Here is a 26,984-nt window from a genome sequence, read left to right as displayed (position 1 = left end):
ATCCTGATGTTACAGCTCGAGGTTGCTGGTACAGACTTAGAATATGTGGACGGTGTGCACATGTGTGTGCAAGTGTGTGTTAGAGTTCGTGCCTTCTGTCTAAAAGTATATCTACTGTCAGAACTAGCGAGGGCTGGAAATTTTGTGACTCTGTCATTAGTAGCACAGGGGGGGCCTTGCTTCTGTACAACACTACCTGGATTTAACCCATCCAACTATTTGGTAGTCAAATATTCGTTCATTTAGATTGAAGGAGTCTTTCTAGCAGAGCAAATAAATCTGTTCCTGGTTCAAAGAAGTCATTTGAGTTTAAGGAACAAAAATTGTAGAAACAGAACATAATGTGGTTTTTTTTCTCCTTCTTTTATCCTCAGAGAGTGAATTAAGTCTCTACTGATAGAAATTACCATTTAATAATGCATTCTGTCGTGAAAACTTCTGGGGTTACATCAGTCCTGGATACTCAATATGCTTCCCTCCCCACCCCCACTTCTGATCAATGGAGATACTGTTCTTTTCTGTTCCTCATATGGGATCTGGGCAGATCATTTCTGGCCAAGGATCCTCCTAGAACAGGGGGTCTTGAAACGCAAACCCTTCTTGTCCTTCCTTGTTTCTGCAAACTGCAGAGGTGCGCTTTGCTTCTGGTAGCTTGTGTGTTTGTCTTTGTAGAGCCCTGCATCATCTTGGAGGTTGATACACTTTAAATAAAACACAGGCAGACACGATATTGAACTGGGTTGGGTTTTTTTCTTGTCAGTCTATTTGATTAATTATTAAATCATAGAAAAGTTTGCCTCCACCCAACCAAATGCAAAACATCTCAGCCAGGTGTTGCACTGCTGAAGAAGAAACCTGTGACGATAGCTGTTGGCCCATAATGAGGTTTCTTTCAGAGGAAACTTCTAAGTGAGTACACAGATGTGTTTATCTAGTAATAGCAGATAAAACGATAAGGGAGCACATGATGGAGCAGTGCCTATGCACCACCTTTTGGACTCTGAAACCCTTCTGCACCCAAGCAGCATCTGTTGTTTTTTTCAGGACAGAAAAGAACTCCTATAATTCAGATGCCACTCAGCCCAGCACGGGCTGGGAGTTGTGAAACAATGTAAAAGCTGGTATTTCACTAACTTAAGCACTTGACAACTTACATTGATGCAGTTCTCATTGAATAAATATTATGAAATTGTTTTCATTTAATTCATAAATGTGAAAGAACTGTAGGACTCTGTTAATTTGGCTGTATTAACTCTTAAATTTCCTCTTCCAGTTTCAGAATAAAAGAGATGTTACAATCATTCCCACGGTCAAGGAAAACAGAGAAATTGGTCTACTTGGTTAAAAGCGTAATTTGGATTTTACTTTTAGTGCTCTAATACTTGTTTTCAAATTACTTTGTTGTAGTTTGTCTCTGAAATAGCCAAGCAATGTTTACCTTCAGATGTGTCAGTGAATAAGAGTGTAGTTTTCAACAGCAAGTAGTGTTATTTGGGGTCCTCGGCTTTTCAGACTGCTTGTAGAAAGCCAATTTGTTACAGCAAGCGTGTTTAATATTTTTCTGAAAACTGGTGGAGCCAGGCACCCAAAATGACCAGTGACTTTTTGATCGATTGGTGCCTGTCAAATGCCTTTAGATTCCAATGCAGGAGCCATCACTGAATGGGAAGGGCTTGCTTTGTGAGTGTGCCATGGTTTGTGTTTCTCCTGCCTGCTTCTAAAACATTGGGAGGCTTGTCCTAGTAGCTCACAGTAGTACATCTGGCAGGCTGTGAAAACCCACTTACCTCACAAAGATGAGCACTCCCTGGCTGTATTCTGCCTTTTCCACAGGTACACGCTGGCGGCGCAGGACCTGGTGATGCGAGCCAGGGGAGTGCTGAAGGACCGGGGCTGGCGAATATCCAATGACAGGCTGGGCTCTGGAGATGACATCTCTGTCTACGTTATCCCTTTAATACACGGGAACAAACAGTCATGAAAGTAGCATCAAGAGTGGTTATAGGCTGGGGATCTTCTGGGGAAGGGCCTATAAGAGACAGTATGTTTTTGGTAATCTGACCAGGACACTTCCAATTGATGTAATTATTCCAAACTAATGCTGGAGGGGTATTTTTCTGCCCGAAAGGTAGGGCTCTGCACATATACTGTATATGATTAAAGATAACCCTTAAGATTACAATTTCCCTATAGAAATGGTTTTGGTGCTTAACAAGAATGGGATTTAAATGCTGCTAGCATATTATAGATTCTGTAATCCCTCCAGGTGGGGAATTAATTTTGTTTCTCAGTTTACCATGTAGCTTGGAAGAGCCATTTCAGTTGTGAACGTAGAAGTGGGTATCAGAAGCCAAGGAGGCTCCTGAAATCTACCCCCAAATATTCAGAAAGTGACTTGGGTCACATCTTATTTAAAAATACCTATATATACATATATGAGACTCAAGATTTTTCTTCTTTCAAAAAGTTGCATTCATGACTTACCTATAGACAACTTCAAACTTGTGTAACCCTTCAAACCCCCATTTTCCTCTCCTGTCTCTTCTTCAGTAACTATACTGCTGTATTTTAGTAGGAAAACTGAAATTGTTTTCAGTGTGACTATGCTTGTTTACTGCAGCTAAAACAGCCGCCTGCAAAATTGTCCAGGAGGAATAGGCCATAGTCCTGTGTGGCAAGGTTTATTCTGGTGTGAGGAGTTATTTGTCAAGATTCCATGTTGTGTGTATGCCATGATTATACAGAGCACGCAAAGTCACTTTTATGTGATGTGGTTTCTTTGGGATCAGAGATTTGCATTCATGGAACGGTTCTGCCTGCTTTATCCTGTTGAAAAGATCCCTGACCATACAGCTTTTGCATCAGTTGGGGTTCAGTAAATTTCTTTGCGCTCCTGAGTGTATTTTTAGTTGGCTTCCTACTTGAAGCGGTGGTATTGTTCTCATTAACGATTTGGTTACACAGATAGTGATCTATTTAAAAGAAGTTTCACTCCTTCCTGCCTCACTTATTATTCAGTATACCTCTGTCTGCTTGACTTGGTGATCAGAACGTGACAGCTTGTAACTTTCTGTCCTCTTGGTATTGAGGACTGTAGTCAAGGATCAAAAGATCACTGTGATATATAGAAGCCCTTGGCTAGCTTCAGCAGCTTTTTTCTTAGCAGTGATGAATAAATTTAAGTGAAGAAAATCTGAGTAAAACATTATCAAAGTGAAAGCAATAGTCCTAGAGGGAAACGAGTGAGCAAATCTGAGCTTAACCTGGCTGCCTGCTCTGCAAGCAGTCAGCTCTCTTACTTCGTTGGTGGGAGCTGAAGGAAAAAACAAAATATAGGCAGGTATATTGGCTGGGGAGCCAAGTTCAACCTAATTTGCCCCCAGACCACATTCTTTTGGAGAGCTGCTCATCTGGTCTGTACTTCTCGGATAGCCAAAAGACAGCCAAAGGAGCTGACATAATTGTAAGGCACTGACTAGGCAGCTCACAAATGTTGTGTCCTTTTCAAAGGAGGAGGAGGAGGAGGATGCTGTGCCCTTTGCAGACTTTGTCCTGAACAGGCATGGCCTAGAGCTTGCCAGTTTTGTAATTTATAGTGTGCTATGTAAACACCACGCAGCGCGTGTGCAGTGTAGCTGCCCAGATGCTTTATTTGATTGCGTCTGGAAGTACATATCCAACAGTCTTGGTGGATTTAAATTACCCTTTATCTAAATCTCTAGAGCCAGTAGGAGTTTCAGGTTGAGAGCAGGCAATGCAGAGTGTGAAATGGCTCAAACATGCAGCTAACTGCATGATTTTAGCCTGAAAACAGTCCATGCATTCCCAGTGCCTGCATGTGATAAAGCTGTGCAGAACATGGATGTTTTATATTCTAGAGCTTCAGCATAAATCAGTGGCATATCTGATTGGGTGTTGTCATGGTTTATCTATTCTTTCCTTTTTTTTTCCCCCCCCTTTACCTCTTTTTCTGGTGAAGAGAGAGGTTTGGTGTCTAGGATATCTTTCCATGGCCCCTCATATGTTTTAAAGTTTAAGCAAGAGATCTTCTCTTGCACTTCTTTTTTTGGCCTAATAAACTTGTAAACATGCTTTTCATGCTCTGTGTAACTCCTGTTGTCTCTTCGCAAATGCAGTTGCGTAGTCCTCTAGCAATTCAGATCCTCTTTTGCAAAGAAACTAATGCTGGCAATTCAGTGGAGTTGTCTGAACAGCAAAGAAGCTGCTGCTTGCTGGTATCAGCCTCGAGCCCGAGTCAAGTATTTCAGTGCTCATGCATTGTTAGTCTTCATTATTTGGTAACATGGTGTCAACACACATACCAATCATTATAAAACCACTGAGTACAATGCGGTGGAAATAAATTTCCAGTGTAGCATTAGCTGAAATTTAAAAGTGACGTTTTCAGGCAATGGAAGGTGCACCTTCTCATTCCAGGGGTGTTTTTAAAGGTACCACAGGAGAGATAGGTTAGTGGAGCGTGTGATTTTGGTGGGAGCAAACTGGGTGGTGACTTCTCAGAGCAGAATCTCACGGGCACTGGTATGACTTTGTGAATCAGCCTCCACTGTGAGTGTTGTTGATCTGAGGTATTGCCATCAGCCATCCTGCTTTTCTGCAGCAGCTGAGCCCAGGTTGAGTTGTGTTAGCTGTCAGCCACTCTCCTGGAAAGGGCAGAAGTACAGTATCAGTTATCAATATCGATTACCATAAAATAATAAATTCTGAGAACTTAAAAGAGTAATAAAAAGTTTCCTACTCAGATGTATGTGAATGAAACTATGCTCTGATGCTTTTTGGTTTGCTTTTTTACAAAGTATCTGTTATACATTTACATGTTTGCCTCTGTAGAGCAGCTCTGGTGCGTCTTTGATACACTGCATTAGTACTTGGGCTTTCACTTCTATCTGCTTTCAGTAGGAGCTGCTTCTGTGCTTGCACTGTGGTCTGTGCTCTGCTTCAAGGTACGGTATAAATACATATACACACCCAAGCCTCATATAAATAGGAGGCGGGAGTCATTTGTTGGGGAGGTGTTACGTGAGAATAATTAAAAGCATTTCCAATTCCCTGTATAGGCTGAATTGTTTTGGGAGTCACAGCATTACTAACCACTGATGGCAGGGAGGATCCAAGGTGCACAGTACCACTTTTCAGATAGACACAGGATGGATATTGCCATGGTCAGACTTGCAGCTGCTCTAGGGCTCAGCGAAGCTCCTGAGTTAGGAGAAGGCAGCTCAGCTCCTCCAATTGGAGCAAGTTAGGCACCAAGTCCAAATTTTAGACCCTTGGCATGTCATCTTGGTTACTGCCTGATGCCGGCAGCGCTGGGTTTTTTTGCATGTGAAGTTCCCGTAGTATCTGAAACTGTTCAAACCTTAGCAGCAAGGAACCTCAGTCCGGAGTTACTTGTGTATTTGTACAGCTATTGCAGAGTGCCATGTCCTTGCCTGCACATAGGCACTGTTTAGAAAGTCAGGCAAGTCCTTGTCCTTCCTTGGACAACAGCAAGGGAAGGACGTAGTAGGCCACGTAGTTCAGGTTAGCTGACAGTGCAACGTAACGCTGTCTTCTGGTGCCTAGTCCAGTCCAATTTCTAGAAACTCAAACCCAAGAAGCTTCTGCCATTCTCTTGTGAATAGTGTTGCAGAAGGTAGTACAGCCATGTTGAACATTTTCTTTTGCACTGCAGCTTAAATCTTTGTTCAATTTGATGAAGAAAGTAGTTAGAAATTTAATTTACACCTTAGGTGAGGCAGACAACCATCATTTAGTACATTAAGGCAATGACGCTTCCTTCATGAACACAAAAGCTTGTTGTCTGAGAGGGTTGGTGTTCAGTGGTCTTGTGCTGGGAAGAAAAAAAACTATTTTAAAAATTTGTAAAAAAACATCAGGGCTAACAAGCTAAAGGGAGGGTGGTCAGTCTGCTGTTAGTTTTGGATTTCCATGTTAAAAGTTAATTCCATGTTAAAATATGACAAGAGACATCTGCGAGGTACAGTCAACTCTGCGCCTCCGGGATATTTTTGAAGAATTGCGCTTGATGTTTGGGCAGATTTTGGCTTTGAACTTTTGCTAGGTTTTTAAAGAACACTACACACTCCAAGCAGATCTGCTGTGTTTCTTCCTGTCCTCGGTGTTTTGCTTTTACTTTACATTTTATGTACAAATACTTGCAAAGTTTTTGTATCGAACATGAATTGCAAACTTTGTGGAGTTGTTGTTCCTCCCCAATATTTTTGGTGTGTAAATAGTTTTCCTCCATGTGTCTTAGATGAAGATACGGTGATGTGGCTACTATAGAGAGAGTGACCAAACGATGCTGTAACTGTGCTGCTGTATTTCTACCTGTGACGTACTTGAAGGAGGATGCCCTTGTCCACCTCCATTCTCACTCTTCTTTTCTTTTTCTCTCTCTCTTTTTTAACCATTGCTGATGGTGTTCTTTCATAGGTGTCTTATTTTGGTTTGGGACTTTTTTTTTTTAATAACTGCCACCTTTTTCTTTTCCTTCATTGGACAAGTCATGTTGTTTTGAGATCTATACAACTGTCTAGGTTTCATAGTCCTGAAGAAATGGAGGACTGCTGGAGGAAGAGGTTTTGGACCAATGTACTTCTGCTTTGTGACTGTGAAATGTTAATCTTTTTGTAACCTAAGAACAAAAAATGTTTAGTAAAGGGATATATTTTGTGGTTTTTGAAACTTTTCAGTGCAATGAACAAAAGAGGAGGATGCTAAAGAAGTGTATGCGCAAAGTTTTAAAATAAAATTTTAAATTATATATTATATATATCCATTTATATCTATAATCATTATTATTCTGCCTTTGTCTTGAAGAATGCCTAAGTCTTTTTTGTGTGTATTATGAATCGGGCAATGTGGACAAGTAGCATGCTCTGCTTTACAAGGGAATGAATGATTCACCGACAAAAAGTCTCACTCTGGATTTAATGAAGTAAATCTCTATGAGGTGCATTGGTGTATGGGTTGATCTGGAAGGGTTCAGTTGTAGGATAACTGTGAGAGTTGTGTGCTGCCATCAGATTATGATTCATTGCTCAGACTGCCAGTTGCCACGTTCTGCCTCAATGAAGAGCTATGCAAAGTGATCAGCTATCAACACTCTGTGGCATGAGACACTGGGTGTAATTTTTTAAAATGACAACGTAAGTTTTTCCCTCATCCCCAGTTCCTCAGGAATCACTGTCTCAAATTCTGCTCTAACTTTATGTTAGAGTCAAACCGAGGGTGAATTCATAGATTCCACTGAAGCAAGCTGTCCTGGTTATTTAGTAACCAAAGATGTTTTTGAAGGTACCGCAGATGCAGGAACTAACACGGGCCTATTTGCATGGTACCAGCACAGAGCCACCAACAACGCCCATCAGAGGTGCCAGCAAGAGAATGAGAGCTGGGTATGTATCTACTGTTTATGTCTTTGAAATATTGCATTGTAGCACAAGCAGTTCTCCTGATTCCTATTTCACCTCATACTTGGTAGAAGAGCAGTGAAAACATTTTTTGTAGTATTACCCCAGTTTTCTAAATGGTCTCTATGCCTGTTGCATGTGTTGCTTTCACTCTGCTGCTTCTCACTCTCCCCTTAAGTCCTACAGTTTATTACTGCAGTCCGACTGCTTTGTCACGTTTAAAATTGCTGTGCAAATAAAACTTCAGCACAGCTTTTCCTGGCTTGATGGTGTCAGCTGACTAAAGAAGTGTTGGTAGCATGCAGTGACAGGGAACTGTTGCGTGTCAAGAGAACCTAAAGGAGCTTGCTCCACGTCATCCTGTTGCTTTCGCATCTCTGATGCCCTAAATTCTATAAGCTTGTAGATCAGGTAAGGCTTGTTGTTTTCATGGCTTTTTAGGTAATAGATAGAACTCTTCAAATTTGGACATCAGTTGCTAGAATTCCTGTAGGCAATACATCAGTGCTTAGCCAAAAAATACATTCATGGTATTCCACTGCATATACGGAGTTAACTAAAGCGACATAAGGGAACAATCCCAGTAATTTATTGTATTTTGTACAGTTTCCATAAAACTGAGGACTGAAGTTTCATCTTCTTAATGTATCCTCATAGAGCAGTGTACCTTCACAAAAAGTTTACTTCTTCATGCTATTACACTGCAGCTTTTATGGATTCCAGAGTTTCTTGCACACTTTCCAGGAAGGCTTATATAAACCAAAGTTACTGCACATCCTGTTCTTGTTAGAGGGAAGGATGAAGGCTTTTTGAAAGTCCTCTACTTTGGAAAACAAAGGATGACATAACGTTTAAAGGACATAAAATGATTTCAGGAGACACAGTGCTTTGAGGACAAGTTTAATAAAAAGAAGTATTAGCAAGGTAGACAAAATGCGTCTACAGGTAGATAAAGAACATATGATTTGGAGACTCAATAATTTAAGAAAAATTAATCATAAATTTGAAGCTGCAGAAATAGCCTACAGCACTCTGCCACAAAATAGTAAGAGGAGAGGGAGGAAGCTGCAGTAGAAAAAATAATTAGATCTTTACTGCAGCTAATTTAAGACTGATTATTTAGATGCATAGACAGATGAGATCTCTGAACCTTCATCAATTTGAGGCCACCTAAGGTTAGAATTACATTATTTTTCTTTGGTGTATTAGCACATAGTTTCTCAGGCTTTAAAGAGTCAAAACATCCCTGACCTTTACCCCTGAGCATTTATTCCCTTAAGGGATTAAGGGATTGCCTTCTACTGCTTATGGTGGTGTTCTTTAAAGATGGCACTACAACCATCTGTAAAGGTCTGGCATCACATCATCCCTGAGCTTCAAGTGATCCTTGGATTTACCAATCTGTTGGTTGGGTTTTCTTCTTGTCTGTGGTAAATCAAGGCCTTTCCCAACAGGCTCTACTCAGACAGAGCACCTTTCTGGTTCAGTTATGCTGTGGGTAGCAGTTTTCTTTCCTTCTCCTTACTGCGCTCCTCTCTGATTTAAAGCATTTTGTAGAAGTTAACTGCTGTTTGAGATGTGCCACCAAGTCCTTGGCCATCCACCTCCCCCCCACCACCTGCTGTGGGTGAAGAGGACACTGACAGCATCACCAGCAGCGCAGGGATTGCTGGTAGCCAAAGGGAAGCCCCCTGGAAAGGGAAATGAGTTCTTTGTTAACCTAACATTGCTCATTACCTCAAAATGAGAACTTGCATGCGTGTAATATGTTAGTTTTCCTATTTGAAAGGGGACACTTTAAGGGGTTTAAGTTGATTTTAGAGGATTCAACTTTCTGAGCTGTCGTTACCCCAGTTCTTTGGCCCAGTTATTCCCTGGGGCAACTACTTTTCCTTGCCAAATTAAGAGCTGGCTGGGAGATCCAAAGGTTATCACACAAGCCAAGATGTAGCATTTAGCTTCTGATGTGACAGTTGTTGCTTATTTCTGTAATTATTGCTATAACTTTGGAGGGAATAAGCCAAAAAACCTGCAAGTTTGCTATTTTTGCTTTAGGAAGGTAAAGACTTCAGATTATGGAAATTCGGCAAGATATCCATGAGTAAAATTACAAGAAAAGATACTGTTTTTCCCATGAGAGTAACTGTTGAAGACAAATGACTAGGCAGCCACCCTCATCAAGTAGCACAAATTGTTCCTAAACAGAGAACATTTCTCTGCGCAGTATAATACTCAATAAAGCTCAGGGATGTAAAAGCAGCTGACACACTAGCAGTCATTTCAGTCTCTTCAGAAATTTAGACTGACTCTGCCCATCCAGATCTCTTAAATGTGTATTGGTTTAATTTTTAATCCTGCAGCCCTTTGCAGCTGGGGCACCTTGGCAGATGCGGGTTGAGGCAGCTGTTCCACCGTACAGTGCAGTGTCACAGCACGTACTGGGATGGGGAAGGGGAGACAAGAAGAAGCCAAATCCACTTGCAGTTCTCCAGGATCTAGAAGCAGACAAATCAGTTACTCAAATACGGTATTGTCAAAGAATGTACAAAGAGTGGGGAACTGCTACATCTGCAAGCAGTTTAGACATTGATTCTGAAAGATCCTGTCGTCCCCGCGTTATGCCTGTTTACTTTTGTTCCTGGGTTGGCACCGCAGCTAATTGCACCAAATGTCTCATTTCTTACCATCCTCCAGCTTTCCCTAGAGCTTTGTCAGCCAAATGTCAACTGCATCTCATCTAGCTGAGATCAAGGTACTCCACGAACAAGCTCCTAATACAAACTTCTTATGCTGCATTTTCTGAGGATTGCATTCACTTTGCTCCCAATTTAAAAAAATAAATTTACTCTGCTGGTCTTTGCACCCCCTCTTAGTGCTTGTTTTTCACCAGCATTCATGCAATTGAATTTTACATCTGGGAATTCAGAATATGTTAGAAGAGCTGGAACATCATTCTTACCTTTCTCTACTTGAGCACCAGCATAGAAGCAGTTTAAATCAGCCAGACAAGAATCAAAACACACTCTTCAAACTAAGTCTCATGTCCAGACTTACAAGTATTTTATGAATGGGAAAAATATGAAACACAATGCTCAGACAGTAAATTTTGCTGTGGTTACATTTTTCTAAGAATGGTGTTTTAGCGAAGGTCTGTTTAGCACCAAAAAAAAAAAAAAAAAGAAGAAAGGAGTAAAAAAAAATAATTATGGTTATATAAAATTGCCCAGTAGTGCTTCTCTACTACCTCTCCTGCAAGATTTCCCTGGTGCTGTCTTCCCTAGGAAAGCAGGCAGCACGGGACTCAGGTACACAGTCAGTTATGAAATGGGAAAGGCAACGTCCAGGCAGAGACCAAGTTCTAATAAATAAGCTTTTGTAGAATAATTAAATTGAATTTATAACTTTATATATGAAGTATGTATATAGGAAAAAATTGGCAAGGAACTCTGAGTAGCAACTAAGATGTTGAAAGATGTGATCTGTTTGTGACTGTTCCAGGAGCTGAAAGCAAACAGTGGTCTGTAAATACACGTATTTTAGCTGTCAGTTACCCAGAATACAGTTAAGTACAGATCTGCACTTCTGTTAACAAACCCTCCACCTTTTAGGAGGATTAGTGGGGAAGAAATGGCAAGACACCCCTTTCTCAAGGTGTCTCATCCTCAACAGAAACAAAACTGTGTTCTAAAAATTGAACTGGGAATAACACAATTTTGTTCATCCTTTGGAGGATTCAGCAGCTACCTCTGCACTGAAAGCCTCCTGCATCCACAGGTCCTGGTGCTGCACCATCCTGTGGCCATCAGATGGGCCTGTGAAGCCACCTGCCCGGCCAGCAGCAGCCGGCATCCCCGTGATAGCGGAGACTACACTTCCTAGGGACCTGCAAGGGTAAGCAGTGGCTAAACAATGGTAGGACACAAACATCTACATAGATGGTTAAATCCTTCAATACAGCCCTTTTTTTTTTTTTTTTTTTTTTTTTTTTTCTTGAGAAAACTGGTATTTGCACACTACCCAAAACAAGGCTCAGGAGCGAGAACACCAGCTCTTATAAACCTCGCAGAGTCACTGCTCTTCCAGTTAGGAAAACAGAAAAGGGAGGGACTCCTCTCTTTGTCTGCCCTGGAAGGAGGCAAAGAGAAAGAAAAGCGTGGCTTTGCTAGCAGTCAAGAGCCTGCACTGCTGCTGGACTTACGGTCATGGTCTGCCTCACAAATGGAGTTTGGAAGCGGGGCTTGAGGTTCTGGGGTCTCCTCCTTGTGGTGCTGGGCTGTAGTTGGCACTCAGCGATGCTAGTTGTTGTCTCACAACAGCTGAGGTAGAGTTTGTTGCTTTTCACCAATCCCGAGTTACTCCTAAAGTAATCCTGAGGTTTCTGGAGAAACAGTTATGATTTTTTTTTTTTGATGCATCTAGAGCCATAACATGATGATTGCATAACAGCCTCACCCAGCAACTGTTCATACTCTCCCTTGCCCTCCCCCATAACATAAGATGCTATGTGCAACAAGCCACTTGCTACCAGGAAGGGGATTCATTTCTAAGAGGCATATATGTAAAGGAAAAAAATGCTTTGAGGGTGTTGCTGGGGCTCTGTGTGACCTGCATCGGGGATGAAGTACAAACCTCAACGTTGCAGACATATCCCAGGGTCACGTTCACAAGGCACAGGGAAGCAACGGGGGAAGGACGTGAGCAGAGCATGAGCAGCTCTGTTGCTTCTTGTGAAAATAAACTGTAATGGCAATTAAGGGAAAGGAGTAGAAAGTTAATAAGGCAGTAAAGAGTTTTCCAAATTGGTCACAAACCATTGGTTTATACCTTGTAAAGCTCAGCTGACAAGGATTCTCTCATCCCTTTGTCCCCCTATCTCTTTCAATGATCATCCTTCTTCATGCAAATGTAGATGGAAAGGGGGAACAGTGAAAGGTTAAAATGGAAGCAGGCTATCTTTCATCGACATGGTAATTTTGCTGCTTGGCTCCATGCCAAATGCTCACTGCAGCCACTAGCTGCCATTCCAACATGAGTGAAAGGATCTTTAATAAGAGTGTAAATAAAAGCCAGGCTGAGAAATGAGTTTTCCATCCCAGCAATCGCTGGCCTAACCTCTGCTGTAAATAGTCTCTCAGAGCAGCACAGATGGAGTACCAGCACCTGGGGATCAAGGCAATCTCTGCACAGTGCAATTTAAACAGCTGGGTACAATTGAAACATGAATTAGCAGGTATAGACGGAGGGGTTCCATTTTGTGCGCTAGGTAAAAACAAATAATTCAGTCCTTTTTCCCCTTTAAAAAAAGGAGGGGGGGGAGAACTTTTGACATGATCTTGTGGGAGGTGCTCTTTGCTGCAGCTGTTAGATTAATTTAACCATGAGAATTTCCCACAAGGCGCTGTAAAAACAGAGCCCTAATTTATGATCATTGATTTAACAGCTTGAAAGTGATTTATCTGACCTCAGTAAAGATAGCGAGGACACCAGAAGAATGATCGGTCATTCTGGGCTTTGTGTGGCTGTGATTGGCCTTATTAATTTAGAGCAGAAGGTCTGTTTCAGTGTCTTATTGAGACAGTCAAAGGCAGTTGGCAACTGAACTATTTTAAATACTTTTTTTTTTTTTTAAGCATTACTAATGCTGCTAAGTACTAAGAATTCATTCCACATGGAAAAGATCCTCATTAGTTAAGAAATGGTAAGGCTTCTTTTAGAACTGCACACAAACAGACGCCTGGTCTTGGATTTGCAAGTTGTTTTTTCTTAAGTATTTTTTTTTCTGTTGTTGGGAATCTAAAGCACACTGTGAAATGGAATTGTTAAGCATTACAGTAAATGAGAATAACTTTGGAAGATATAAAAGAGGTTGGCATAAGGGATTGCTGTCTCTTGCTCTTTTTTAAAGGTAGATTTCAGAAACACCTAAACACGTATTTTACTTTATCATTCGCTCCTCTTTATGGAAGTTATAGAGCGTTGACAAGTAAATAGATCTAGGTTTTATTTTAGAAGTATATGCTTTTGGTTAAAATGAGTGTAGCATCCACTACTGAAATGTCACAACAGAGTGATGCAATTTCTTCACACAAATAAGAGGAGAAAGGATGAAAAGCAAAGGGAAAGGTGAGCGCTCTTGCTCTCTCTCTCAAAGAGTAATTGTTTTTAAGAGGAGCGTGAAATGACATACAGATGCTGTAATAGTTTACCTACACCAGAAAATTTGAATACAGAAAAAAGTGTGTCTGCACAAGCGTATACACATGTGCAGAAATCACACAGGAGGTGCCAAAACTCTTCCTTGTATTTAGAGCAGTAACCAGGAAAACGGGCTGGGAGCAGTCGAGTGCCAATTTATCTTGCCACCTGGACTGATGTATGGTTGGGTTAAATGTCACTGATTTGGATGGTTCTGCATTTCATTCACTGCTGGATTATGCCCAGCTTTGAAGCCCATCTACAAGGATCTCAGTAATTGTCTTGCCACTTTTCAAGGTGGGAGACAGACATGCTGCAGGCTAGGATTGCATCCAGGGGGGATGAATGCTTACAGTCATTTTGCTATCCTGATGAAATGCTATCTGACCTGAAACTAAAGTAGTCCACTTAATCTCCGTACAACAGGGGAAAAAAGCAGAAAACAATATTTCAACCCTCTGAAATATGAAATAATAACAGTTATTTTAAAAAATAAAAAGACTGAGACAATAGAATAGATTATGAAATATGTAGAAAAGTCCCCACAAAATCTCATACATGTTGTCAAGAGCGTAAAGGAGAAAATGCATAAACAGCAATCTATCTCACTAAAAGTTTTGAGGGACTGATGGTAACTATAAAAACAACCCCAAAGCCCCACACAAATAAAACAAAGCTGAAGCCCACGTTACGGGCCTGAAAAATACAGAAAGCTATATGTCAGCCTGTACATCATCTTGCCATCATCCTATGTTGCCATCAATCTTACGTTGTTCCCTATAGCACACTATAGAGACAGCAGGAGAATTCAATAAATTATATGCAGTATTACTTTGCTTAAATTCAAATTTATGGGCAAAAAAATTAATAAGGTGAATAGCACACTAGAATGTTTCTACACACCTTTAACCCATGACAACAGTCTCCTAAGTAAAAAAATCTTCAGAGTACTGACCTGCCTACTAACAAATCTTTGTTCCTCCCAAAATAACACTAGGTATTTCTTCCCACTTAAAGAAGCCCATTCTGGATGGCTTCAGATCTAATTCTGGAAAATGACAGATAAGCATCTTCAACAGCATAGATGTCACAAACACTTCTAATGGAATGACTGCTTTTTAGCAAATGGATCACTTTTTTTTTTTTTTAAATGCCTTAATTTACCACTGACTTCATTCTAACACTTGACACTATGGCACACATAGATGTACATGAGACTTACAGGTTAGTTTAAAAGCACAAGTATTTTTCATTTATCATCACAGAAACAACAACTTAAAAGTCATTCTCTTTTACGGGCTATATTCCACATGATATCCTGGAATACTGTTCATCTCAGAGCTCACGTTTAATATTCCTAAGGATGGCTTAAATGGCATCTCAGGCTCTAAACTGTGCTGTGACTTTACTGCTGAGGCACATGCAGTTCAGGACCAGAATATATAGAATCCCATTTGGCTTCTATTAAAAGAAAAAAAAAAAACACAAAAAAACCCACCAAAAACCCAAACCAGCTTCAGTTACTATGTTCACAATATTCTTGCTTTAGCAAGAGCCAGAGAAACCATTTGAGATGACCAAATCTTTGAAAAAATTCTAATAACTGATGAGCCTGCTGAGGTGATCCTTTACACATCTTCCTGCTCCTTTTCTTTGAACTTCTAATAACCATTTGCACGAAAGGTGCAAGAGGAATCTGCAGACAATATGCTGAAGTGCCAGCACATTTACCATTCAAACAAGGCAAGAGACCACCCCTTCCTCTGGTGTTGCTTGACCTTCCCAGCTCTGGATCAATCCACAACCCTCCCAGTCCTGCTTATGGTGTGCGGGCTCCCAACAACAAAGACCAGAAGCAGACTTCTCTTGGAAAACACTAGAAGGAAATCAGCCTAAGGCTGCAAATAAAGCCACTTCTAGACAGTTGCATATAAACCACAACAAAACATGGTGTTGCAAGTCTCTTAATATACCCATGGCTTAAGAAAGGACACTGCTTGGGGGTTTGCTGGACTCAAATTATCATAGAATCATAGAATAGTTTGGGCTGGGAGGGACATTAACAACCAACTAGTTCCAGCCCCCCTGCCATGGGCAGGGACACCTTCCACTAGACCAGGCTGCTCACAACCCCATCCAGCCTGGCCTTGAACACTTCCAGGGACGGGGCAGCCACAGCTTCTCTGGGAAACCTGTTCCAGTGCCTCACCAGCCTCGCAGTCAATAATGTCTTCCTGACAACTTATCTACATCTACCCTCTTTTAGTTTAAAACCGTTACCCCTGGTCCTATCAAATTACGTGGTGTGACCAGGAAAAGTCCAGTTCTTCCCGAGGAGCGGACAGCAGAAATAGAACTGGCTTTGTGAGCACCCCTCCGCAATCCTCTAGTCAAAATGCTACAGATCTTACAGCAAAATATCACATCACAGAAACTCATAAAACGATGTGAGAGTTAAAATCACAAGCCTAAAGTACTGCATTCACCGAGGCAGCAAGGATTGCAGGCACGAGGAAGCATTTGGAGTAAGGTCAGTGCGCACTCAGGGACACCCACCGCTGCGGGAACACGAGACGTGGCACAAGCCCACCCACCGCTGTGGTGGCACGGGCAGATGCGCAGGCAAATGCCACCACAGGGGACACGGCACAGGCAGGAGAGGAACACAAACTCAAAACAAATCTGCCTGTTGCCGCAGACTGGAGATACGCTGCTCTGCATACGAAGCTCTAGAGCTAACTCCCGCAGCTGAAATGAACGCTGTGCTCATATTCATTTCAATGCTAGGAAAATTGCTAGAATGAAGCTTATGGAACTGAATTAAGATAGGGGTGGGTTTTGTTTTTTACCTTTGCAGAAGATTTAACGGTGCTTCAATTCTCCTGGAGAAAGGATCGGTTCCAATAACCTACCCAGCCTGATTCGGTGTGCAGAGGTAAAAGAAAGCCTCCACGCTGAATCTTGAAGCTGTAGGACCACGATAAAGAAAATCATTTGCAAAGCTGAATTTTGCTTCACAGAATGCATCACCGAGTCACTGGGAATTTTGTTCAACATTGAGTGATGCTGTCAATAGATCTGTGAGAGGAGGGGTCACTGGGAGTTTTGCTGGAGAGAGTGTTTATATGTCATCAGTTGCTAGTGTGCAAATGCATCATGTTGCAACAGATGGAAAGCAGTACACAACTGGCTGGGGCTTATCAAAGTGAGGGTTTGTGAGATCAAATACGTATGATCAATCTTGTTTACCTTTAGGATGAAGGTGCTGACTCCACTTCATGTGCAAAGAGCTCTCTGCTGGATTATAGCTATTACCTACAGGTATAAAAGTGTTACAGAATATATGTGTGAGTTATGCATAAAAGCAGTCTTTTAGATGGGAAGAAGGAAATAGATCGTTTATGTGGAATGCATCCGTGTAACAGAAAAATGCTGAATACTGTATTTTCTGCTTTCAGTGTCCTTCCTATGGAAAAGAACTAATTGCTCATTATCATCAGTGGTAAATATAGTCAGAGCTATTTAACTTGAATTTCAGTCTGTAATGGAAACATGCTCCACCTGTAACATCGTTATCCATCATTGCATTCACAGTCATTTCTGGTGGCTAGCATTAGGCCACCTTCCATCATCTGTATTGACAGGCAAAGGTAGACACACAGGTTTTCAAGAAATTACTCAGAAGAATAACATTCCCAAAGCCGTAACTTCAACATAATTACCTGATGTTCCTAAAAATTACGCTTCATGAAAGAACCACCATTCTTGTTCTCACCATCTTCTCATTTCTGCTAACGGCAGAATTTTGACATACTGTTTTTAAATACTGTTTGGATACATGTTGATCATTCACTGTTGCTGAGAAACCCTAGGCTCGTTTTTAGCATGCTTTCTGCAGATACCTTCTTAGGTGGGGATGAGCAGTAGTCCTTTACAACTGGGATGGAGAATGATTCATGTATGCATCCCATTAGTTTAGCAATGAGATATCATAGCAATTTAGTTTCACATGTTTTTCTTACATTGTTTTTTGTGTCTTCATCATGTTTTCTCCCCTGTCAGACCAACTAAATCTGCAAACTACAGAACAGTGAAACCACCATTTGCCAGGAGACAGAAGAACATAAAAGAAAGAGTGTTGTTATAGTGGCAACATTTTTTAAACCAGGAGATGAAAACCACCAGAATCAGGGGGACAACAGGGACAGAAACCGTAGAACAGCCGAAGAAGGTAACAGACACTCAAAAGCCCAGTCACAAAGACTTCATTTATGCTAGCCATTTTCATTAGATGTCCCACCACTGCACGATGTCTACACTAGCATTACAGCAACGGTTAAGCCAGGCATTTCTCCCAGGCTAAAGTCCTACTAATGCCACCACCTGGTCAAGCCTGGTTTCCTCTGGATTTGTGCCTGTAGGATGACTTCTCATGTGGATTTCAAGGTAACTGGTAAGAGTGAGCTCTTACAGCCTTGCCACTGTCAGGGTCTCTCCTTTATCCAGCTGTCTAGATAAAGGCATCATTTTTTCAGAAACTTAGTCTTTCTGATTTTTCATCCTGTTGGTCAAATTTGGACAAAATAGGCCAATGGATTCAGGGGTCATAAGGAAAGACTAGCAGATGCACAATCACGTAAACCTCGTTTTCTTAGAAAGTCAGGTGAAAAGTGTTCAGCCATAGCAGAGTAATTGGTAAAAAAAGCAAGTGGAATTACCCTATAAAGCAGAACGAGCTTTGAGAAAGAAAGAACAACAAAAGAGCACGTGATTATGATTTGTTTTACCTCTCTGTTTCAAGAGGCATGGGGAAAGCTGAAATGCTTAAAAACTGCTCGGCTGCCATGTGTAACAGCGGCTTGACACTACAAAACATGGTTAACAAAAAGAAGCTGTCTTAAGACAGGATCAAGAGAAAGTCAGAGACCATCTAGACAGATGTTTAAGAGCATACAATAGGAAGGGGATCTTGAAAACATAGATTTTATTCCTGCCTGCTTTTGCAAGTGTCTCGCATAAACCCTCTCATGAGTTTACAAAGTGCTTTCTTAAAAATTGTCTTCTGGTTTTGTTTCCTGATCCCAGAAGTTTGTCTAGGCTGATTGTTACTCTACCAGCACTATGTCTGTCTTTCTCCATGCCATGCTTTGTGATGAGCCTTCATATCCTGCGCCCTTCCTCCTTCTTTCTGTTCATGTAGGCATGGGCTGTATAAAATACATCTTAATTGCCCCCTGCATGGGTCTAAATTGAATCTCAGAAAGTATCCATAATACTAGCACACCCATTACGAAATGTTCTCTTTCTGTACTGTTCTCAGTAATCCATCAATCTCAGCACCAATTCTTGAGTCATCTGTTGATCATCACACCTTTGCCCTTCCTTCTTCAGGAAATGGGAAAATTCCACTGAAGTTTCTAGGAAATCTGTACATTTCTGTTCACTGGATCATTATAGTTTTCAGATCTAAATCTGTAATTTTTATCTTAGCAAACGTACTTCTGGATCCATTCACATGTCAGCCTACCCGTTTTTCTTCAGAAGGGAGTACCAGTTACAGGCAGGTCCTCTTTCTAATGCTAACCACATCTTCCTTAGCTTCCCCATGTTTTCTTTCTTCTGTCTGCAGACCATTCTGTCACCTGTTCTTTTTCACAGTCCATTTATCATGTTCACTGTTCCTTGAGCACCAGATACTACCTTCACAATTTTTTCCTCTTTTTTGCTGATCCTGCCTTCTCTTTGCTGCTCGTCTGCTACTCTGTTTTCTCCTTTCTCCCTTTTCGCTCCTTCAGTTAATGAAACTTGATCTGCAACTTTATTTTTCCTTCGCTAGCCAGTCTTGTAAATCTGAATTGTACATCAGTTATTCAAAAGGTCACTTGCACTATTTGCTTGCCTTTTTTCCCCAAGTGTTCTCTTTTGGTAAATACCTACAAAAAGTCACCCATCTTATCTTCTCCTTCACTTCCATCTTGCTGTTGTCTTCAAGACTCTATCTAAACCTGTGTTGTTGTCACAAGCTGTAGCTAGAGTTTCTCTTAGAATAGATCTCTGCTTATAGAGAAGGAAATAGCAACGTTTAACTGGAATTATCCACCCTCACATCTACATGAACTGGTTAGATGAGGTGAGAGAGCTTGGGAAATGGCAAGTACGTAAACTATTTCAAAATGTGTGTGTAAGAGCTTACAGTTTAGTATTTCTCATCAAATACTAAGCTTACTGCCGGAATTTCAAGCACCAGTAGGACAATAATTAAGTAGTAGTCAACTTGATAATCAGAGCTCAAGTGCAACTAATTAAACCTGCTTTCTTTGATGGCGAAATAAACCTAATGTAGAGAAGAAATGCACTGGTGTTAGCATTAACTGGAAGAAAATTTAGAAATGTGTTCTACTAGAATCCATTCCTGCAACACACTTCTCTGTGTATTTATTAGAGTTGTGGGCCAGTGCAGGGAGAAAAGATTCTAACCAGCATCACTTGAAATGGAGAAGAGCAAAAGTCTAGTCACTATAAATTGAATATCATGTTGATAAATAAAGAAGTCACCTGAAATAAACAAAAGCTTTGTGAGAAATTGAAGTAGTCCTGACACGAAGAAGTTAACCAAACTCAGAAAACGAAGAAAGGGTTAAGTTATAGGAACATGGAATCAGGAGATATATTTTACATTCATTACATAGTAAGGTAATACTGTTCCAACAAAAATAAAAAACATGTATTTTATGCAAGACAAATGAGGTCATTAGTTTACGTTTGAAACTGGTCTGATTTCAGTCACAGTCCTAGGATTCTCTCTAGTACAGTGCATTTTTCGAAAAAGCTAATGAAAAAGGTCACTTGGGAATGGTCAAAATAATAATAATAAAAAAGGAAAATAATATCTTTCAGGCAAAGTTGTAAAAAAGTGCCTGAATAGATGTGTTCATTTTAAGAAAATTATTTTCCACATACGTGTAAAGATCCGTCCTTTTTTCAAACTGCAAAGTCACTTGAAGGAGAATGGAAGTTACTTTGTAAATACGAAAAGAAAAAAAAAAACAGCCAAAAGGGACACTCAATAAAGAAGTGGAAATATTGCTGGAAAAAATGATCATACTTTTCATCTTACATTTCTGCATTAAAGACTGACTTATTTACATGCTTCTTGATATGAAATAGCATGTTCTTACATGACGCAGTATTCATTCACTATCAAGTCAAACAGTGTAAGAACTCTAATTTCTTTCCAGTATCCAAGTATCAACCTAAATGCAAGGATTTCCAACCCATCCAGCAGCCCGCCAAACTCAGGTTACATTGGATAAAAAGAGGGAGGTGAGAGGGGGAGAAAACATAATCACATGTCTTGCTTTTCAAGCAGTTCCTTGTTTTTGTGGTTAACAAGCACAGGCATTTCTGATAACCTCAGGTATGACAGCGAGACAGTCTGTTTGCTCCTTTATCTTTTTCCTGTAGGTTTTAAGACAACTACGGCTTCCCAGGCACTTCCTAGAAATACAAAGGCAGCTAAACAACTTGTATCACACAGCAACGCCCCCCAACTACAAACGAGAAACCATGTTCCGGGTCAGGTTCAATATCAGGATTGTTTCAGAGCACTGCCTAACAGTGCAGCAATTGCACCAGGCTGTGGTTTAGGTGACAGTACCGCAGCAGGTGGCTGCAGACTCCTCAAAAAAGTGCTTACAGGTTCAATAGAAAAGGTTAGTCATTCTTCAGAATAGCTTCAGGCTCCTTCCAAACCACCAGACCCACCTGCGTACCGTTGTGTTTGAGTCCTAGTTCTGTCACTAGTTCCCCAAGTCCACCTGGGGCAGCTGAAAAATCTCAGCCTGTGTTTCCTGGAAAATTCTGTAAATGGCTCCTTTCAAGCGTTGAACAAGGCAGATGAAGTTTAGCTGGTTATGCTGCAGTAGCCCACAGAGGAGTGTCCTTGGAGAGGAAAAGCAGTTTCTCAGCACTAGCTTAAGAGAAAAAACTGTTGGCACAAACACAGATGCTTATAAATAACTGTATCATCCATGTAAAAAGGAATAAGGAATCTAAGGAAATTAGCCTTTATCACAGCTTTTCTGATTTTTTTTTTTTTTTTTTTTTTTTTTTTTGGTGAGCAGCAGACCATAATGTAGACTGATCTGATGGCCCAGGTTAAGTGATAAGTTTTTTGCTGTAGCAGCAGCTCAGATGCTTCTGTAAATGGAGCATATGATCTGCGTTACTTGAAAGGGATACTGACCATACCAGCAGTGGGTCCAGCAATTCCCCAGTTACTTTCTATAGCCAAAACAGAATTACATGGAATATACACTGTTGAATTAAGAATGCTTCTAATGTTTTCAGTAATTTGAAAAAAAAAAAGTATCTCCTGGCATTAAAGCGGGGGGGAGGGGGGGGAAGTGTTTGAGAAGACTAACTTTTGTGGTGCAGAGATCTTGGTTTTGGTTGGGTTTTTTGTTGTTCCTGCCAGTAGTTTTTTTTCAAACCAAGGTTTAAAAAATAAGCAAAACCCTTTGCAGCAGCAGTAGCTGAACAAGCAACCAAAGAGAAGCAATGTGCTATTCACAACCAAAGCCAACGATGATAGCAAAGGAAGCATTCTGTCACAGCCATGACATAACACCAAAATGATAGTAATCCACTTGCAAACACAGTCCCACTGTCAAGCGAGCAAGCTTTTCTCATAGCATAGAAACTCTCCATTTGTAAGAAATAAGTTTTTAAATGTTAACACCAACAAGTATTTACACTAGGTATTTGCCACTGACTGCTTAAAAAACAAACAAAACCCAAACCCCCAACACCACCACCACACCAAAAACCCCCACTCTACCTACAGTACAATCAGTGGTGCAAAGACCGTGGCTTGCAGAGTTTTTCCAAGTAGCCCTTCTCCTTTAAGATGGCAGCAAAGCACCTCCTGCGTCTGTTCACACTCCAACATACAAAACCAGGCAAAAAATGCTGCAGGGCTATGTAAAAATGCACGGGAGGGATGCCTCTCAGCCTCAGCCACTGCTCCTCACCCTTCCCAGGCCACCACAGCACGGGGGGCAGTAGGTTTCACTCACTACCACCCTATCAGTATGGGCAAAGCCTGGCTTTTGGTGACAGGCCGAGGAAAATGAGTTCAGTAGCTGCTCAAGGAAGGAAGAAAATACTTACCTCTGTACAGGTTAGGGTGGGTAGATGCTGCTACAGCTAGAAGGAAAGCAGACCAAAGGCCCCCAGGCTTCTGCAGACAAAGCTACGGGTGGGTGCCATTGCCAGTGGGAAGGCAGAAGGCTGCCCAGATGCAGGGAAGGAGGACACGACCCAGAAGTGCATTTGGTGGTCGGACAGTTCTGGGCACATTCTATGACTGACATCCCTGGCAGCTATGTTTCGGTAACCATCAGCAGAGCTACATCCAGCAGAAAGGACGATACTACAGATGACTCACTGTTGCTGCAGAATGAAACAACTTATTCCAAAGGCCAAAAGAATGTCCCTAAGCTAGAGGTGGACACGTGCCTTGTGAACCAGAATGAGGAACGCAAGTTCAGCACGATTTCTAGGAACAGTGAATGCAGCAGGATATGAAGCTAAGGAAACACTGGTGACAGGCACACAATAACTGTATTTCGTAGTGAAAAGTGGTGTACAATATGCAACAGTGCATTGTTAATGATTTTATTTTTCCTGACTAGGAGGAGAAGAGGAAGGAAATCGCTGACTTTTGAGTTTTCAGTTAATAGCCACAGGCATTCTGCAGATTTTTGCACTACAGAAAGAAGAGAAGGACCATTACCATGGTTATTGTCCTCTTGGACTCAATGGAGCGGAGGAATTTAAGTACAGTAAGGGTGGCAGGATTACTGACTGCTAGGAAAGAGGGGTCCAGGGCCCACAGAACCAAGTAGAAGAGCCTGCCTGTTTTGATGACCAGGCTTTGAATCCTGCTTTGAAATCACTGCAAAAGCTTGGCTATTGAGTAGCCATGGAGTTCAATGCTGGAGACAGCCATTCCCAGGTACCATTTTGGCCTAGCAGTACTGTCATCACTTGCTCTATACAATAGCCATAATTTTTTTCAATTCTCTAACAACAAACATGGACCAGTGTGTGTTTTTTAAAGAGGTAGTTGTAATACCTATACCATGTTTCCGTTCTACCACTTTTCCCAGTCAGTTGTTCAAATGTTGAATCACTCCTAGCACTCACACCGTAGAAATTAATGGCATAAGATACAGCTGCATCTTCTGTGCCTCTATATATTATTAAAAGCTCCCCACAAATCCATTTACTTTGCCATATATAAATGCTATGTTACCTTCCATCCTTTTCTTTGATCTGCTGCATACGTATATGGCTTGCATCTTGAGACTTTCCCCCAAAACACTTCATTCTTTGAATTCTCTCCAATAGTCCCATTTTCTTTCTGAATTAAGATGATCAGTCCACCAATATACAATAATCAAGTGCTATATGATGGGAAGATCACTTTGTTCAGCTTAATAGCTTTCTTTCTGTATACTGAAGCTCTGTAGCAGATGTCCACTTCAAGGGGGCTACAATGACACCAGCCCCTTTTCTCAGTCTTTGTTTAGTGAGGTAAAGTCTCTGTGTTGACTGCCTTGGCCCAGGTATACTGCCAAAATCAGTACACAGTGGTTAACATGATGCTGTGTGGTACTGTACGGAATGTCAGGGATATGAGCCCAGCAATCTCACCCTGCTTAATTCTGTTACAGGCAACCATACTAGAAACATGCAAGCCCTTTAAAAAGGCTGTGGGGGAGGCAGTGGCAAAGCCTACCCAGTTAAATCATTTGAAAGGTAACCTAAATCTTCAGTTGTATCCCTTTTCCCATTGTATTAGATATACTAAAATACAGAATAGAAAAAACACTCCTGTTTTGACAGTCCTGACAAAACAAAATGTTGATAACAGTGTTAATGGCGTTTTTGCGGATGGGAAAACAAATTGAAATAGCCTAGAGATTCACGTCCCGAAGCTGAGGGAGGTACAAATATAACAAGAGAAAAAGGGAGAAAAAAAATTCTAAACACTAAACAAAAAAGAAAATGCCATTTGGTCTTGCTAGACTCTTCCACACCAGTTACTATTAATGAAAAGATGTATCATCTTTCAGTCACTTCAGGCTCTGCCAAAACTATTACCACATGAAAGACACTGCTTTTTACCTGGTCACAAGATTGCAGAAGACAAGCTTCTGACTAATTAAACAAGACTTGATTAGCATAAAGGCAAAAATCAGAAGGACTAGAAAAGAAAGAGGGAGAAACCGAAGCACAAAGGGACAATCGAAAGTAGCCAAGTCTTGGTATTTCAGGTAATGGTTGGGACAAGATCAGAGTCAGTAAAGACAGTAAGATCACCTCAGTCCTTGCTGCTCTGGCTTAGTCTGACAACTCTGGGATTTTAGTGCATCATGACTGAACCCACAAGTCTGTAGGTGCAGTGACCCACAACGGTGTCAACTTTGCAGGTAAAAGCTGCACATCTTTTACTCAAATAATAAATTCCAAAAGAGATGAAGAGAAGAGAAGCCCTCTTTTTCTCCCATTTAGGCTTAATTTTCAAAACACCAGGTCCACTGCAATCATTTTCCTGTGGAACACTCCTATTATCCATCAGATATAATCTCAATATGTTCTTTAAACCAGTAGGAATTTTTGAGTGAATTAATTCTATTTTTATTTTTTTTCCCTGACGTTTACAAATAATTTTATATAACAGACCGAGAGTTGCCATCTGTTACCTCAAACTACTTTTAGGTCTCTATACAACACATCCTGCGGATGTAGCCTACTTTTTTGCTAGTAGATATGGTACTTCATGATTGACAGTATTAAATATGTTGGACTGTGAATAACAACATTCTGGATTGCTTTGTAACATTAAATGTTCCACATGGACTGTCCCATCGATCGCTATGCCATCTGCAGCTATCATTAGGGACAGTTCCAGTGGTTCACTCTCTGCCTGCGCTGGTTCTTCTGAAGGTGGGCCCCGCTGCTCCGCAGCTCCTGCCACCCCAGTCAATAGCAGCCTGTGGAGGGTACCATAAAGACCTCAGAATTACCATAAAGGATTTTCTGGGAAAATGCCAAGCCCAGTCTTGGCATAAGCTGACCGCAGCCATCTGGCCAGGCTTTCACACGGCCATCATGGCCAGCTGAGCCACCTGCATTAGGACTTTCAGAAGCAGAAGATCCTAATGGCACCTGAACCATTTGTGTGCTGCCTCCAGATTCAACTTCAGCTTGCTGCAGCTCATGTGGTGGCTGCTGGGGGCTGTCAGAAGCCGTGTGATATTCTAAGTGCTCCACCACTACGTTGTTACAACAGCAGGGCCGTAGGTAGTACGAGGCTGGGAAAGGGAGGGGAGAACACATTACATAAACACTTAAGGACCTCTGCTCCCACTAGGCCTTGCACTGATCATTTCATTTGGGTTTTGATCAGCATCACTACTGGCCTTGCACTTTGTTGCCTTATTAGACCACTTTACTTTTCAACCATTAAAAAAGGATTAGTAAACGTAAGCACTTGCTACTTCTGCCACCTTTCCCTATTTTCTTTTTTCTATTCTAGCCTATATCCACGCACTGAAGTAGCAAAGACAGCAGCTGGGTAGAGGATGCATGACAGACCACATATGACATCAGGGACTAACACGACTAGAAAGCAATCTTTCAGGTACTGGAAAGAAGATAGATGTTCATGAGGCTGGGGAGTAGCGGAAAAGCTAGGTCACAAGAGAGGGAAGAAGCCTGAGGGACCTGGAAAATGGCATTGTAGCTAGCAGACTGGCACACCGATAAACATTTAATGTGGACAGCAGTGCTAGCTCTCGCATTGTACATTTATACGTGCCATTTCAGACCTGCCTTACATCTAGGCATTCTAGCTAAACCTACATGGGGTTATAAAAAAGTAACCTACTGCATTCCTTGCTGCCAGAAGGATTTCTTGGGTCCATATTCAGGTTTTGCAGCACAAAAGACTGCCACAATACTGCTGGCACCAGGAATAAGCCTAGTTCGTAAGATTACTATTACACTGCCACACTAGATCTCTAGGCTGCCAAATCTCAGCACCTGACTGAAACCACTGTGTAAATCAGACAGGGTTACATGACACAGAACAGCACAAGATAGATATGTACCGTGACAATGCATGCATACTCCCTGGTAATGCTTACAATTATCACCTTGAGAAAGACAACCTCAGGCAGATACCACGTATTCAGCACTGCCCATTGTATATGTAGGTACTGGCCCCTAACAAGGTAAGGCAGGTAGGTAAGTGGAGGCAAGGAAGCGATTTATTTTCTG

At 41.3% G+C, this 26,984-nt stretch overlaps 1 protein-coding gene and 2 long non-coding RNA genes across 6 annotated transcripts in view; 1 reads left to right on the top strand and 2 right to left on the bottom strand.

Annotated features, from left to right (window-relative positions):
- The window catches only part of PPM1H (protein phosphatase, Mg2+/Mn2+ dependent 1H), a 143,636-nt gene extending 133,335 nt beyond the window's left edge, over positions 1–10,301 (top strand). The window contains exon 10 of one of the 2 annotated variants that reach the window (XM_040595044.1): positions 7,324–10,301. In XM_040595044.1, the coding sequence (XP_040450978.1) occupies positions 7,324–7,345 (22 nt within the window). In that variant the 3' untranslated portion in view covers positions 7,346–10,301. Of the gene's footprint in view, positions 1–1,833; positions 4,099–7,323 lie in introns of those variants that run through there. The other variant, XM_040595042.1, reaches the window with a different exon arrangement.
- On the bottom strand, positions 357–1,898 carry LOC121088646. The gene is made up of 2 exons (XR_005828004.1): positions 1,788–1,898; positions 357–701 (listed from the first exon to the last, which is right to left on the bottom strand). It is a non-coding gene; the product is annotated as an uncharacterized LOC121088646 (long non-coding RNA).
- On the bottom strand, positions 3,954–21,672 carry LOC121088645. 3 transcript variants are annotated; one of them, XR_005828002.1, is made up of 4 exons: positions 16,884–21,672; positions 16,484–16,601; positions 11,638–11,817; positions 3,954–5,854 (listed from the first exon to the last, which is right to left on the bottom strand). It is a non-coding gene; the product is annotated as an uncharacterized LOC121088645 (long non-coding RNA). The 3 variants fall into 3 exon arrangements; XR_005828001.1 differs by having other exon boundaries at positions 16,484–21,670; XR_005828003.1 differs by lacking the exons at positions 16,484–16,601; positions 16,884–21,672 and adding an exon at positions 12,069–15,755.
- Positions 21,673–26,984: the final 5,312 nt, after the last annotated feature.

Source organism: Falco naumanni, chromosome 5 (assembly GCF_017639655.2).
Source record: "Falco naumanni isolate bFalNau1 chromosome 5, bFalNau1.pat, whole genome shotgun sequence".
Taxonomy (NCBI): Eukaryota; Metazoa; Chordata; class Aves; order Falconiformes; family Falconidae; genus Falco; species Falco naumanni.
This window is presented reverse-complemented; position numbering and strand designations above follow the sequence as displayed.